At 37.4% G+C, this 17487-nt stretch overlaps 1 protein-coding gene across 7 annotated transcripts in view; it reads right to left on the bottom strand.

The window, feature by feature from the left end:
* GRM5 (glutamate metabotropic receptor 5) overlaps nt 1-17487 on the bottom strand; it is a 256892-nt gene that overhangs the window by 54767 nt on the left and 184638 nt on the right. For all 7 annotated transcript variants that reach the window (XM_027677466.1, XM_027677468.1, XM_027677465.1 and 4 more), the window contains one exon: nt 9584-9819. In XM_027677466.1, the coding sequence (XP_027533267.1) occupies nt 9584-9819 (236 nt within the window). The remainder of the gene's footprint in view (nt 1-9583; nt 9820-17487) is intronic.

Raw genomic sequence — 17487 nt, 5'->3', positions numbered from 1 at the left:
GTCATATAGCCATTTATGTCTACAAAATATTACACAGACATATCCTGTCCCTTTTTTGGCAAATCAGATAACTCATCTGTCCTTCACTTTCTCATCTCACAATACTTCCTTTTTACTACCTTTTATCTGCCACCTTTCTTTAGACCAAATATTCCTCAGGAAGAGGACTACTTCTCATGACCTCCCTGTTTTTCCTCTGCATAATGCAATTTGCTTGTTATTGGCTGGAGGTTTGAGGTCCTATCACTCTGTCTCTGAAACTAAAGCAAAATTTTCATGGGTTTCGTGGGAAATTTAAGTATGCAAATATTTATTCTATAGGGCATTTAGAAATATATACAGGATTCAGGTGAGCATTTACAATATGGTTAAATGTATTAAATATCAGCTTAGGAATATGCTGCCACTGGAGCAGATGGTTAATATCTACGCTTTTTCCTGATTAAATATATATTGTGTATGTCTGGATTTGTCTGTATGTTCCGAAATTTATTATATGACTGTGACTATACCAAAGGTAAAGAACAGTCTGTGAATGTTATGAACTCAGAGCATTGAAACATGCAGAATTTATGCCTACTCTTCTGGGAGTGACTCATTTTAAGGGACTTCAGCAGAATTCCAGCAGTGGATAAATGTGGGCTATGCAGGCCAGAACACACCATGCTGCTCAGTAACACCTCATGGAACAAGGCTTGGGGCCATGTGAAGGCAAGCTCAGCTGTGTGCACACCACAGCTGTGGAGCCTGAGTTGACACAACCTGTTGGCATGAACCTGGGTGTTCTTATGGGGAGCTGGGCAGGGATGGCTCTGAAGGCAGCTTTGATGATTTAGAGCAGCCTTCCAGTAGCTAAAGGGGGGCTACAGGAGAGCCGGTGAGGGACTTTTCACAAGGGCATGTAGTAATAGGACAAAGAAGAACATCTTAAAACTGAAAGAGGGCAGGTTTAGATTAGATATTGGGAAGAAATTCTTTACTGTGAGGGTGTTGAGATGTCATCACAGGTTGCCCAGAGAAGCTGTGGAGGCCTCATCCCTGGAAGTGTTCAAGGCCAGGCTTTAAGCCTGGTCTAGTGGAAAGTGTCCCTGCCCATGGCAAGGGGACAGGAACGACATGATCTTTAGGGTCCCTTCCAACGAAAACCATTCTATTCTGTGATTCTATTGTATGATTAACTGTGTGAAAATGGCCCAGCACTAAATTCCTCATCCAAATTTGGTTTTTTCTGTTGTCATGTCTCCAAAACACAAATATGTAGATCATGAAAAAGAAATATGTTCTTTCACCAAGAAAATTATTCCAACTAGCAGCAGTTCATTTCTTGGATCTATTTAGAAATAATTAGTGTACTTATGGGCAGTGATTCAATAAAGCACTTAGGGATACTGGTAGTTCCTGTGCAGAGTGAGCCAGCTCTGGACTGCTTCCATTCTCCAGAGCTGCTCCAGCAGCCCCCAGCACTGCTGGTCCCAGCTACCAGTGGGACTAATAAAATAACTCTCCAAGACTGACTCCCTCCCATTGAATGTGGAAAAGCAAAAAAACCAAACCTACTTCTTGTAGGAAATTCTGAAATTTGTCTATTGTTTCCAGTTCTTAGCACGGACATAAGCATTTTTCAATAAATTACATTATTTTACAAATTTTTTGATGCAAAACCTGTCATTCCTCTTTTTTTTTTCCTGTTTTTTACCCTGAAGGAAGATAAGATATAATTTTTTCTACTTGCCAGATGGTGATGTTGCAAAGCCTCATCAAGCAAGGATGTGAAAGACTGCAAAATTACCATGGTTCAATATGCTTTTTTTGCTTTCTAACTTTTCCAAAGATGGGAAAACTTTGCATTCTGAAGAATGGGAAAAGAGTGAAAATACTTTACATTCCAGGCAGTCCCCCTAACCCCCTTATTGCATTCCCTGAGGAGAAACAGAGCCACAATGTGGGAGAACATTTTTTTTGAAGTGCAGAGCACTTTGTTTACTCTACAAAGAATTTAACATCAAAATGAAGGGAAATTGGTACTGGGTTTTGTTATTATTTTAAAATTTCTCAGTGATCAAAAGGTTGTTTATGACAAAATCCCAAGAGGCATTATGATGGAAACAACAGGTATAGCCTACAATCTCCAACTATTTCATGATGTTTCCCCATGATTATATTACAACTTAGTTTCTATATAGTTTCCACATATATATGTAACTAAAAACTTCAGTGATTCTTTGTGCTAATTTATTTTGAGAGACAAGAGGCTGACAGAAATGAGTTCTAGTTTTGCTAGCAAATATAACCCATATTCACATTCTGCTTACAGTACTTGAAGTTCAAGTCCACCAGACAATGTGTTTTCCTATTGGTTTTTTTTTCCTTTGCCTTAGTGACTATTTAGGAAAAATCAGGACAACAGGCTAATCTTGGGACAAAGACATGGTAGTGTATGTCTGCAGGATACAGTATGACTTCTTAGGTCTGTCAGTGGATCTGTGCTGTCCCAGTGGTGCTCTTTGGGATCTGTGTGCTCTGGATGGCATGCCACCAAGTCAGTCATCTCGGAAACATGCATGTCTCTCCACTGAACAAACGTGCGCAATCTTAGAAAATACAGGACAGGTTGCACATATGAACCAAGGTAAAGCATAATGTTCATATCTACTTAAGTTATCATTGTTTAAAGATATAGTAAAAGACTTATTTTGGAAGTTTTTCAAAATCTTTCATGAGAGCTTTCTATTCAAGCAATGTGAAACAACAAAGTAACTTCCAGTTCTGTGTTATTCGTAAGGTTCCAGATGCAATTTTCTGCTAAAAAATCAAATGCAATGGTTTATTTATTTATTTATTTGTTTTCCTAATTTAATTTATTACAGGCTCTTGGGCTGTAGAAAAGAGATATTTTTGTCTCTGTGGGAAATTTCATGTAGTTTAAATGTCCCTTTCTATTCAAAAGGAACACAAAACCTCAAGATTGGATTTTTATCTTTTCTGAAAAAGAAATTCTGAGGGAAAAAGAGATAGTTGGCAACACTGGGAAATGTCATTTTGACGCTGAGGCAAAATGCATAGCACAACACTGAAACAATGTGAAGGTAAATTAAAAACTTCAAACAAAACACTTCAGTGTTTCTGAAATAAGGAAAAAAAATATTACTGATTTCAATGCTTTTATTTCAAAGTGTGTGTCATTGAATCAACATACTGCTATGGAACATTTTTCAAATTTCACAGACAAATATCTTTGAATGCAAACCACTTGCCCAATGCTTTTGACCAGTTCTGACTTTCACCCTTTGCAACTGAAAGCCAATGCCAGCACTGTTACACTTTGTATGTCTATTAGCACCAAAACGTTGAGAATGACTGAGAGACCAAATTCAGTGACCTAAAATGCAGAGAGGACTTTCAAAAGTTTTTTTCTGAGTATTTAGTTGACTTTGGTGTTTTACATCTATTTAAGCCTACCTGACCGAGGCATGCTCAGAGCTCCCACAAATTTGACTAGAGGCTAACCTTCATCTTTGGTTGCCTACAAAACAGTGGAAGTCTGCCTTCTGTTGTAAAGTTTGACAAAATCAGTAAAAAGAGTAACAGCTTAAGTAAATCCTAGGAGAACAAAAATAGACACATATTTCTTCACACCATTTTCTCAAGCATGGATATCAAACTGAATGGCTCACAGGATTTATTCAGGAGAATTAAAATGCTTTTTAATTCACTGTTTAAAGGATGGAAATTAATTTTAACTTGTTTTGGTTTGTTTTAATTTGCAATCTATAAATAATTTTGTAGGAATGTTAAGTCTGGGGAATATGACGTTTAAATATGACACATTCCTTGAAACACAGAAAATACCCTTCCGTTCTGACAGCACTTATGTTTTGTTGGCTGAGTTCTAATTAAACCAATTTTGGCATTTGATCTTACATTTAACCAACAGATTATAAGCGTTATAAGAGTGTTGCAGTGCAAAATGAGACAGCATGTTTTATTCCTTAGTTCTATCTGGAAACCCAAAAGGGCCATTTATTAAACCAAATTTCTGTTCAGTTGAAACTGTGGGACTTTCTGTGTGACCTTTTGACCTCATTAAAAGTGTCTGGCGCTGGATGAGGTTCAGCAAACAGGTAGATTTTTTTTTCATTTTTATTTTATGTGCCCTTCTGTACCTTAAGCTCTAAAACTTTCCTCATATGTATCTCAAATTTCTCTAATCTCCCTTTCTGCAAATAAGCTAATTAATTCTTAACCCTCATCTGAATTGCTTAGAATATATTGGTCATTCTCCTTCTATGTCAATTTTTGCACTCTCAGAAAAAGTACTTTTATCTCAGAGAAGCCACATGGTTAAACCACTAATGGAATTTGGGATTTCTGCATCCTGCTAAGACCCCTTCAGAATGCTGCTGCAAATCACCTTTTCCCTGTTCATCACTACGATGTTCTTCCCTTCAAACCCTGTCAATGGCTTCTTGCTTCCAACCGTATCAGACATAAGTTGCTTTCTTGACTTTCAGTGCCTTTTATGTTCTGTCCGTGGCTATCTTTGTGATGACCGAGCCTCCATAATTTTCATTTGTGTTCTGCCTCTCTGTTTCAAACCATAGTATTTAATGTCAGGAACCTGCTGTAAATACCTGCACAAGTGACCTATCACCTCCCTCCAGATTCTTGTTTCTATCGTTCCTTTATATGCTATTTTTTTCTGAAATCTGTAACCTCTGCCAGTCAAAATAAGGTACTGAACTGCTTCAACATCATCAGCCTCTACTTATTTACTCTTTGCTGTCTTACACTTGGATCACCAATATTTGGGATGTGTGTTCTGGTATTGCTCTGTGTTTGAATATCATCATAAAAAATGCTGTTCCATCTATGCCTCCGGCTTTTACACAGCATGGGAAAAATTATGTCACTTAGCAGTGGAGGCAATATAAACAATTTAAGACTGCTAAATGTAGTAAATATGCTTCTTCTCCTGGTGACTTTGAAGATTCGACTTTTTCCACTAATGTCCATTGAGCCAGATCTTCATCACATACTTTGCTTATGTTGGGTTTTGTTTCTGCTCTGTATTAAGATGCATTTGTAAAACACCCTCAGTAGGATGAAAAAGTACTAGACATTTGATTTTCGGGTGGAATGCTTGTCTTAAAGAAAGCAAGCACATAAATATCTAGTCTTCAAAGGTCTAAAGGTAATCAATACTAAAAGGTTGGATTAGCCTTTTTCACCTTGAAGATGGTCATTGAGTGGAGTTAATCATCTAGATCAACTGGCACCCCTATTTACGATTTACTGAATTATGGTATTAGATAATAAAAAAAAAATCTGACTGGTGCCAGATTTGAAGACAAATTGAAGTCTTGTAAAATACCTAGTGTCTGGAGGCCACTATATGTTTCCTTTTAAACATACATTTTACATTCTTTGTTCTGATTCTTGTTGTCCAGAGGTGGCTTGTAGCAGCTCTCCTGTGATGTGAAACTGATTGCACTGAAAATCAGGTCAGATAAGTCTGTAAACTTCTCACTTTCTGTCATACTCCAGCTGGGAAGAAAATCAATGTACTTAACAACAGCAGTGACATCCATTTGGATTAAGCAAGTGTGTTCAAACCTGCAAATGAAAAGTGAGCTTGATGCTGAAATTTTCATCTCAATGTGAACAAAGTGTATGTGAAGGGATGGAAACTTTTTAATGTTTGATAGAAATGAATGGGGATAAAAATTATTTTGGATTCTCTTTAACTGATTTCATAATTTTATTTTACATATCTTACCAAATCACGTCTTCATTTCGTAATAATACCTGCCTGGAACTGTGTATGAATAGCTTATGTTAAAAAGTTAAAAAACCCTCCCAAGTCAGTGGAGGTGGTTTTATTGGTTTCTGACTTCATGTATTTTTTATTGCGGAGATAAACTTAGCCTAATATTCTACTAGGCAGGCATGATCAAAGCAAATAAAGAGATTTAAAGAACTAAATCCATAGTTCGTGCTTAGGTGAAGCCAGTTATTACTCAGATTTCACAGATTTCAGCCATATCTTCCTGTGCTTAACTTCTTGCTATTTAAATGAGTTGTTTTTACTGTTAACTATTCTTTATGTTTTCATAACATAACCAGATTAAAGAGAATAATTCATTTTTTTTCCACTAACATAATTGTTATTGCTTTTTATATAGACACCTTCATTTAGTAATGACCTGATCTATTAGCATCAATCAGCTTTATGTTTATCTTTTTATCATTATGTCAAGAAGTAAAGAATTGCTTGACTTTCGGTGCAAAAAATAGGTTTTGATTTCTCTCCACCATTGATCAAGAAAATTAATCTCTTTAATTGAAATCCTGAGAAACACTCTTAGCTTGATTTTTTTATGTAGGTTGTTTCTTTTTTCTTTTTTTTTTTTTAATGCATTTTGTGGAGAAGAGCATGCATTCAGTTAGATAAACTAAAGAATACAGTCCTGTTTTCTTATCAGGTGAAATCTGAAGCAGAACCAGCATAATCACCATGCAGAAAGTGTCAGGACAGTCTGTGGAATGGTAGTGGCCATCGAGTACAAGTGTCATCTTTACAACTGTGAAGTTTGCAGTGAGGGAATTTAAGACTTAAAACTTTGAGTGCTTGAAAAAACCAAATATAAATACAAGAATCGATACAAAGACATGGTTTTCAAATTCATATGGAAAATACGAAATGAGGTAGAAACAAAAACTACCATAACAGTCTCAAAAATCCATGTTAATTCTGAGCTTAAACTCCCAGCATCACAATCTTTCACTCCTGCAATTCTCAGTGAATATATTTGTGTCTTTCTTGATGGTAAATCTGCAAAGTTGTCTAACTTCAATGTTTTTTCACTTTTGTCATACACCCTTGCCTAGTTTTGCAGCTATTTTGAGAAAAACAGGATAAGTGTCCTAGCACTTAAGACACAGAAAAAAAGTCATTAAGTAAATCTACATGTCATCTTTCATGCCAAACATTGAATTTCCTTCATATGAATCTTGACAGATGGTCTAGACAAAAATCAAAACTATAAAACCAAGTAATATGATGACTAAAAACTTCCTGTGTGAAAGCCTTGACTAAATGGGCAGTTTTAACTGATTGCTGAGCATAATGTTGTTAACCTGGGGAACTCCAAAGGGAACTCCACAACTGAATTACCATTTTTTGTCCTACAGCAACAGGAAACAATTGAAAGTATTGTTATCTGGTTTTCATTCTTTTAGCCATCATGGTCTGGCAATGAATACTACAATAAAACTGAAGAAAAAGTAATTAGAACAATCTCTTTGGGAAAATAGTCCTTTTCTCTATTAATGATTTGCAAATCAGAAGATTTGTATTCTTGTATGTTTCTTTGTGTTTTGACGTTCCCAGTTTTTAGGAAGCTGTTTGAACTGCGGCTCTGTGTGGGAAACCTTCCAGCCATGAACGCTGTTAATGCCGAGCTGTTCAAGCTTTATGATTAAGTTGTCTTATATCCACAAATGGGTGACTTAATGTATTAACAACATCTCCCTGAACCCCCACAACAATTTTTTTGTGGTAGTGAATTGTATTTTAGGCACTATAAAAGACACTGCAGGTACCTACATTTCACAGTTCCCGATCTTTCATATGAAACATAAATTAGATTCTTGTAGTGTTGGTAAAAAGTAACTAAAAAAAGAAACCCAGAAAAGTCAAATTGAAATGTTGTTGCTTACATAGCACAGTGATAGAAACCAAGTCTTTATTAGCCCGCATCCAGCCATGCCCACTGCACTGACACCTCAGGAAAGAGATCTACATTACCGTGGGGAAAGCAATGAAGTTTGCTGCTCAATATGCAGTACCTGTCAATAATGCAAATAAAACCTGTGTCAGACTGTGTTGGAAGGGTAGAACAACAAAAGTAATGGAGAAAAGTCAGTTGAATGTTGAAGGTGTACACCGAGATTTTGGGATTCCCAGAATAGGTTTACATTGCAGTCACAAACTTCCTCTGCTACCTTGTCCAAGTTAAAAGAAAGACTTAAGAACGTTAAGTGGGACTTTCACTGGGGTTTGTGTTGTGTAAATCCAAGACTTTCATCCTTAAAAACATTTTTTTTGTCTCATTGGTGTGTGGAAGATATTGACATTTTTAGGAAGGAGGATCCCTTGGGGAATACAGCTGTGGTTACACTAATGTCCAGCACAGCACTGCCTTATACCCCAGCTCTGTCAGGATACCCATTGTCTTAGTGATATCTCAAGGGTCAGAAATAGTTTAAAAATTGCCCAGAGAGCTACAGAGAATGAGAAAGGGTTTGTGAAACAGGGTCCTGCCTTATCAGTGAAACTGGCCTCCTAGGCTCAAAGAAAGGGCCCTGAACAAAGGACCCCTTTGAGATAGTCTGGAGTCTTCTTGCTGAGTCCCTGGCTCCTGCTGTGTCTCTTGTCACATGGCTGGCAGCCACAGGTCCCCATGCTCTTTGTAACGCAAGGGATTGGTGCAGTTCAGGGCCTCTTGCCTTGGTCTCCCGCCACTGAGATCTCAGTCTGCATCTTGCACACCAAGACAGTTGGGTAAAAGGTAATTCTGGCAGGGGAAGTTTGAGACCACTGACCACCAAGGCTGAGCATGCAGGCTAATTAGCATGAGAACTGGGAGAATCATTCAACCAATACGAGGTAAAATACTAATTAGATAAGAGAACTAGGTAAATTGTAACCAACGAATCATGCTTTCTTTGTTTTCTAAAGCGTACATGTAGTAAAGTTTTGAGAATCAGCATGATGGCTTTGTGGATTTACCACCTAGCACCCGTCTTTGTGCAAATATGAAATAAATGTCTGGGTTCTGTGTGTGAGATTGGCTTATTGCACACTGGGTGATGAATTCCGCTTTGAGGGACAATCTTAGTATTGCTTGGCACCTCACAAAATAAAGAGCAATTAACAGAAGTCATAAAAAAAACCAAACAAGAAAACCCAAAAAAATGCGCCACATCTATATGGGGAAAAAAAAGAGTTTTGCCTCTGCAGTGCAGAAGTGACAAAATGTTGTGGCAATTTTTGCTAAAATTAGTACAATTTAATGAAAAATATCAGCTCAAAATGGCATTTTCTGAAATGACCCATGGCTGAAAGAAAACCTAATGAAATCTTTAAAATTGTCTAACTTCCATCTGAAGTTCACAAATACCACGTGGACTTCAGATACCTTTTAGTATATTAGCTCGTTCATTGTTCCTGTGAGTCAAAGCAATATGATTAGCTCTGTTTCAGAAAAGACACATTCAACTTTGTATTACACTATTTTTGAAAGTGTTTACATACCTGTGGAGATGGAGTAGCATCAAGTTTTTAAAATATAAAGAGCAGTTAGGTACCAAGGCACCATTCCTTTGTTTCTTTAGAAACCTGAATGCTTTTAAATTTGTGCTTCTCATATTTTGAAAAGAGCAAGTATTGCAATTAAACCTTAGTTCCTTCCAACCCCACTCACTATTTCACCAAACTAGGCTGCATCAGTCCAGCATGAGCTATTTATGCAGGACCTTCAGTCAGATTGTTTTATACAGCAGAAGTAATAAATTCACTTACTTGTGCAAGTCTTGTTATATTTAGGGTTCTCTTGAGGAAACCCTTCCAACCGGCACTGGAACCTGTGCTGCCAAAATTCCTGAAACCATGGATTTCTATGGTTGGTTTCTGGCCGAAGCTGTAGGTAGTAATCATCAAACCATTTTACGTCTGGAGACTGGAGCTTGATCGTTATCCCACCAACTGCTTCATTCTGGTACCCTTCTGTCACATCATACCTGTCTGCCCAGCCATCACTGCAGGGGTAAAGGAAAAAGACACAGCATTAACTATTCAAAGGAATAATAAAAGAACTTCCTCAACATTAAAATTCAGAGCCTAAGAGCACACACCCACAGCTGTGGTTATGAGTGGAGTAGAGTAAAGCACTTGTAATTCTTCTAGTAGAAGAATTTAGTGTTTTTCTTACATTTGCTTGACATTGTCACCTTCCACTTAAATTATCTATTCCACATTCTCCACTTCAGGTAATTGAAAAAACATTAAAAAACACAGATCCTGAAATCTGATGTGTAAAAGTGCATCTCTGGATCATGCTAAACCTCACTGAGCTCTGGGGAGAAAATCTTGGATTCAGTGCTTCTCTGACACTGGGTTGATACTACTCTAACCTGAAAGGAGGTGATCTGTTACTGTGCAAAGCACAGGACTGTGTTGCAGAACATGTCCATACTGCATGATGGAGCATGGCACAAGGAGCCAGAAGCAAATTTTGAATAGGCTGACCCTGCTCAAGCAGAAGCACATGCACAGGGCTCAGAGACAGCATTTATTACATCTGAAGATGAGTAATGAAGACATGAGTAATGAAGCTAGGCAGAGCATCATGGAGATCCAGGTGTTGCTCCTGTTTCTTGGTTGCTTGAGTCGGAGCATTATGGGGTTGTATGATACTGTACTGCACACAGAATTTTAATCCCCTTCTGTTAACCTTTCAGCTTGCAATACTCTGACCACTAGAAGACAGAAGTGACTGAAAACCTAATTGAAAAAAATGTCACAAAATTCTCAGGGCAATTCCCCTCTCCCCAGTTTCACAATGGATTTTCTTGGAAGTAGTGACTTTTATGAAGTTTCACTCCACTCCATAAAAAAAAGAGCATTGCAGATTTCTGTTGTTTTATCATGAGCATGATATTTAAGTTTTTCAAAAGCTCCAAGTATTACAGTAAAAGACTTGTAGAAAAATCTCAGATTGGCCTCTAAAAATTCACTGATGTTAATGACTATAGAGACTACTCTTAAATCCTAAAAGTTGAATAAGTAATGCTTGAAAAATAAGCTTAACTTGTCTTATTTTAAAACTTCATGGTTTGTTTAAAGCTAGTCCTATTATAAGTTAGTCATACTGTAAGTGATGTAGGTGACCTTTATCTTCGTGGATCTGTTGTTCCATTTTGATTATTTGCTGCCTGTCTTAAAATTTTCTTCTGTACTGCAAAACAGGCAGGAATCCTGCTGCAGTCACTTGGTCCCCAGCATATTCCTTGTACTCTGCACTCAGCTGTTCTCACACAGTGCAAAAATTAAGACCTCAGAGAGTGACTCCTGCACAGACACTATTTTGTCAAAGCCTGGACTCTTGACTTTGTCTTCTTAGCACAGCTGCAATGTCAGTAAATAGCAGCTTCACCAAGGGGGAAAATAATATCCAGTGTCTGGATTGAAAATGAAGGAGCTATTAAACATGCTTCAGATTTCAAATGCAATGATTTACTTCACACAGAAAAGTAAAATATATATTCATAAAAGGAGAAAGATGAGTATTGCTGTTCAGCTCGAATACAACCCTTGGAAAATTTAACTTCAAGCTAAAGGGATGAACACAAGTGTTAGTGTTCCCAATCACACTCAAGAGGCTCAGTCAAGCAAATGCACCCCACCTTCCACCAGGACTATTTATTGGACAGACCCACTTATGGACTGTTTTGTGATAAAAGCCAGAGAAGGTGTTTGAAATTTATGAGTGATTTAACCTTTTCTTTAAAACACTCATCTTAATCTTCGGCAAGTTTTTAAGCAGTTTTATCCACCCTCGTAAAACCTGACAAGTTCTTGAATGCAGTAAGTGATAGGTTTTCTGTAATGTGGGATTTTTATTTTTTTTTTAAACTGGGTAGAATTTCAGTATCCCACATTTAGGAGTTGTCTCATAAGAAACTTAGAAAAAAAAGCCTGTTCTCTTGTAATTAATTTCTTTATCCTTTTCAAAGGAACAATTTTGTAGATCTAATCCAGCAGGGTGCTATAAAATTTATAGTATTACTTTATTAATAGTTATCTTTAAGAAGATTTGCAACAGAGATACCATTTTATAACTTTAAATTATTAAAAAAGATGAAAATGACAACTTCATCTTACATAACCCTTCTTCTCAACTTTACTGCTGGAAAGCTTCTTAATTCAACAGAGCTGCTTCTCATTCAAATAGGTATTTCAGCTTAGCTTGGGCAAAAGGCATATTATATAAAACATACTCAAAGTCTGTATTGTAGAGACAACAATGTAGAGATAACAAAGCCTCAGATGGACAATGTGGCAATGCAAATGCTAAACTACTATCTAAAGGTTGGTGAAAGTGGAGTAGGTACACAGGCTAGAATGAATATAGAAAAACACCAATACTGTGTGTGATATCTAAATTCTGCACCCACAGTACAGTAACAGCACTTACAGGATGTTGATGACAGGATGACATAGATATATTTGGAAGAGTAGACCTGTGACATTCTCTGAAGTCATTGAGGGGTGTGAAGAGGAGGGAGAAGGTGACAGAGCGGGAAATACCTGCTTACTTTCATAGTCCTGCCTGTCACTCCTTAGACCTTATTTCTACTCCTAATGGCTTAATTTTACTGTAGTAGCTGGTGATAACTTTTTACTCCATTGTTTTTTCCATTATCAAATGTTCATCATGGTATTGACTACCACTAAAATCTACTTGCTCAACTGAAGAAAGATGCTCTGCCAGCAGAAATCGGCTGTGACAAAGAAATCTGAATGAAGCCCAGTTTAATCTCCACTTTTACCTACTGAAGTGTCGATGTGCACTACTGCAGTGCAGGACTGTGTGCCAGCGAGAGAAATGGTTCTTTATGTTAGCAGTGGGATGTACAGGATATTTAGGTGAGCTAGTGGTTAAGAATAGCTTCTTCACAAGTAGTAAAGCAAGTCCAGGGGAACAGTATTCCAGTAAGAATCTTGAAAGAGTCCAAAGAGATTAAACGGAACATGAATATCCTTAACAGATAACTACACAAGTTCGGGTTTTCTCCCTTACATGGGCACAGTGCTTTCTATATTATTCTGATCTAGGTGAATATGATCATTAGAAATAGGTGTTGCTTCTTAGCCAATGGGAAGGTGTCATAGAATCAGAGAATATGCTGAGTTGGAAGGGACCCACAAGGATCATTGAGTCCAACTCCTGGCCCTGCACAGGACCATCCTCAAGAGTCCCACCATGTGCCTGAGAGTATCATCCAAATGCTTCTTGAACTCTGTCAGGCTTGGTGCTGTGATCACTTCCCTATGGAGCCTGTTCCAGTGCCCAACCGCTTCTTTGTGAAGAACCATTTTCTAATATCCAACTTAAATCTCCTCTGACATAAATTCAGGTTGTTCCTTTGCCTGTCACTGATCACCACAGAGAAGAGATCAGTGCCTGATCCTCCCATTCCCCTCATCAGGAAGTTGTACATGAGACCTGCAATGAGGTCTCCCCTCAGTCTCCTCCAGGACGAACTGACCAAGTGACCTCAGCCGCTCCTCACACAGCTTCCCCTCAAGGCCCTTCACTGTCTTTGTTACCCTTCTTCGGATGCTTTCTAATAGTTTAATATCTTTCTTATACTGTGATGTCCAACACTGCACACAATAATCAAGGTGAGGCCGCATCAGTGCAGAGCAGAGCGGGACAATCCCCTCCCTTGACCGGCTGGTGATACTTTGCCTGATGCCCCCCAGGACATGGTTGGCCCCCCTGGCTGCCAGGGCACTGCTGACTCATATTCTACTTGCCAAAGTTTCTGCAGGGACTCTCTGCCTTTGAGGGAGTCAACAGTTCCTCCCAGTTTTTTGTCATCTACAAACTTGCTTAGTATCCCTTCCAGTCCTGCATGCAGGTCATTTAGGAAGATGTTAAAGAGTACAGGGCCTAAGATGTCCTTAAAGTGACATCTTAAAGGACTTAAGAGTTGCACATGAAGAAACCTTGCTGTGAAAGAAAGCAGTAGTTGCACAGCTGCAGCGCCAAAAGTAAAGGCCCCTTGCCGAGACACTTGTCAGGTATACACAGAACTTCAGAGATCTCATTCATCAGCTTGCCAGGCTAGAAAGTTGTCAACAAGGTAAGAGGACTATAGCATGTTCAAGTCTGACTGCTCTTGGTATTACACTAACATTAAACACAGTGGGGAATTATTTTTCAGGATCATGAAATGTTTCCCCAATATCCAATATTTCTGTGTTTATATTCTTGCCCATCAGACCAATGTCTAGTGCATTTTCCTTAGAGACTGGTAGTGTGATACAGGAAAATAACCATACTCTATAAAATAAAATATATATAAATGTTAATGATGCTTCTAAAAAAAAAAAAGAAAAAAAAGAAAAAAATACAATTTAAAAAACTTATTCTGCACCAAAGAAAATAATCACAGAAGGAAGAAAAAGGTAGAAGTTGCTTTTACTGTTGCAATACAAGTAAGAGGTGAACCTGAAATAGCAGGGCCATTATCATGATGTTTTTTACATGTTATCAGATTTCTTTGCAAATGTATATTGTGCCAGCTACCATTTTTTTAAGAATATGCCAGGGTGATGGAGATTTTAGTTTAAAAATATCCTTCAGCAAACAGAGGGGAAGAGGTCTGCTCCTTGTTAAAGCTCTGCTTAGTTTACTTGCAGTAAATCACAACACAGTTGTATATCATGGTAAGATTCCAATAAATGACATTACAGAGGCACCAATATTTACAAAATTTATTATTGAATAAGTATAAGCACAATAAAATAATTCAATCTCTTAGATAGTTACTATATATACAATTACTTTTAAACATCTGAATGAAAAAATAGGGGCAGATGAGACAAATCCAGGAGAGCTTTTAGTATCAAATTTCACAAAAGGAAAGGCTACTCATTAGTGACAGAGATAAACAGTCAACCGAAAAGAGTGAAGATGATCTAGAAAACAGGCTTGATTGAATTAGCTGAAGATTTATAGCCTAAAGAACCAAACAGAATACTAGGGGAGAAATGTGATATCTGTCTTCAAGTACTTAAAAAGTGACAGCAAAAGGTTCATAATTTGTTTTTCATGATGAGGTAAGCACTCTGGGATTAAACTGAAAAGAGAAAGACTCATTTTAGACTCCAGGAAAGTTTCCTTGCAATAAAGAGTACGACGAATTAGAATAGCTTAGAGACTGTTAAGGGTGTCAGAGAATAAGATAGGCAAGCATCTATCTGATATAAATATCCCTGCCTTGGTGAAGGGAGAACAGTAGGCTACTTGACTTCTTGACATCCACTCTGCCCTGCATATGCATTAGCTTGTGTTGAGATTTGATATATTTCTTGGAATGATGATTCTATGAAATCCATCAGGTTAGAAAAAATATGTGAAGAATTAAAATAATGCCACCCCCCAGCTTCCCCAGCTTCTCTTGTTTTACCTTACTTATTTTCTTGTTATCGTATTCTTTCTCTCTCTGTAGTTGCTACGGGAAGCAACAAATAAGAGAAATTAATTTCAGATAAATTGTGTGTTTGACTATACACACAGCTATGTGTGTATTCCAATTTTGCCGTCGGAGTATGCAGGAATGAAAATGAAACTTACCTCTCTTTTGGGTGAAAGGAAGAGTTTTAGGTCTAATCCCCAAATAACACTCTCTCTGAGTCTGATTAAGATAATTCTTTGTGGTTTTAAAACAGAAAAGAGATTTTATATTCCTTAATTTAAACATTTTGGTCAACAGCCTGAAGTAAACACAAGTTTGGCAGTTTAAAGCCAGTTGTTCAGTTTTGAATATCCATAGCATTATTGTATTATTGTCCCTATACATAAGACCTGTTACTTTCGTAGTCCAAATCACCTTGGGCATGGGAACTGAAACTCTAATAGCAATTAGTTAATGATAAGACATCAGATTTGAATGACAGCAAAGTGATTGCACAAGTTGACATGTCTACACATTGAATGGACACAGATTTTATTTTTAAATGTTACAAGTCTTTTATGTTGTTTAAGAAATTTCTTAAATCTCAACTATGGGGCTCAGACTTTTGTTTATAATATTGACTTCAGTGAATATTTTCAGATTCTTGAGAAGCCTTCCAAGGAAGCAGGGAAATTCTGCCATTTTTTAAGGACAGCTGGATAAAAGTTTAAAAGAAGAAAATCCTATGCTGATAAAGGGGTTAAATAGATACTATAATCAATTATTTTTCCATTCAGTACGACAACATCCTTCAAGAACAGCTTCAGATTTAAGTATTCCCCAACAGTGCCACTGCTTGTTATGTTTTTGTTGTTCATGCAGTATCCTGACAGAGCTGGAACTTTATTTTCTGAGAGTCAAGTGTATAGAAAATTATACAAAACCCATGATTTGGAGACTGTTAAGTATAATCTGCTTTAAAATTTAGCAAGACCATGTGTTGGATAATAAAAAGGGGTAGAAGAACCAGGTACACTGTGCAAATTGGCAGTCCCTGAAACTAATACAACTCTTTTCAGTCACTGCTATGGGAAAATTTGACCATCAACTTATTTCAAACTTACTGTACTAATAAGTTAAGAAACAGTGAATTGTGAATACGAATTTTTGGCCATTGGCGATATTTTTGTTAACTGCTCACTTCAAAAGAAGTTAAGCATTGATAAGCTATCGAGGTATTAGGTATATACTATCAAGATCTATCAGGTACATTTTCTTCCTTCTATACACCTGTTAAGTGTGAAACCATGCTCCTTAAAAGGTGTGCAGTATTAAGAATTTATTTGGATTGTTTAAATTAAAAATAGCAATAAATGGTAAAGACAAAATGTATATATTTTAAACTGGTCTTGCACACAAATTTCTTTGTGACATAAATAACAGAATGCTTTCCATACAGAGCCACCTGACATACCCCAAACAATTTCTATGCTATATATGCTGATAATATATATTTACTGAAAATTATTCAAATGCTTTTTTTTTCTCCACTTCATTGAAATGTGTCAGATTTATTTTTTTAGAGCAAAAAGGTACGTCTCTGACACACCCAAATCCCACTAAAGTGCCACAGTTTATGGTTTTAGAGCTACGACTCCTTTTGACACCACTTGGTAACCACTTCCTTGCTACAATTCAAGTTTCCTTGCCTAGGATGGTGGATTTATCTCCTCTAGGCTGCTGCTAGTCCTGTGTGGCAGAAGGAAGCAGAGGGAGGTCTAATGCTAAACCAACTGCAACTGTAGTCCGGTGGACATCCAGAACACCAACTGGAAGAGATGTTCCTGCAGCAGCTCCTCCCCATTTTATATGTTTTCTCTACAGCTAACATGATGCTGTGTCTTTTTACATCAATGGGATAGAGCATAGAAAGCTAGAGGGACGTCTACTCATTTGGTCCATTAACTAACTCACTATACTGAAAGAAACTTTCCAATTATTGACTCTGGACAAACAATGATCAGTGAAATGTCGAGTCAGTTGCAGTTAGCTGAGGAATGTAGCTTTAGGATTCCTGTGAAAACTGCCTGGAATATCTAACACACATTTCTAAAACCCCTGTTCCTAAGATTAGACAAAATAGTAAGAGACACATGTATACAACAAAAATAGACTCCCTTTTGTAAACAGTTCCACTTATTTTCTACATTGAAAATGTGTCACTGTCTTGGAATCAAT

Source organism: Neopelma chrysocephalum, unplaced genomic scaffold (assembly GCF_003984885.1).
Source record: "Neopelma chrysocephalum unplaced genomic scaffold, ASM398488v2 Primary Assembly neopelma1_43, whole genome shotgun sequence".
Classification (NCBI taxonomy): domain Eukaryota; kingdom Metazoa; phylum Chordata; class Aves; order Passeriformes; family Pipridae; genus Neopelma; species Neopelma chrysocephalum.
This window is presented reverse-complemented; position numbering and strand designations above follow the sequence as displayed.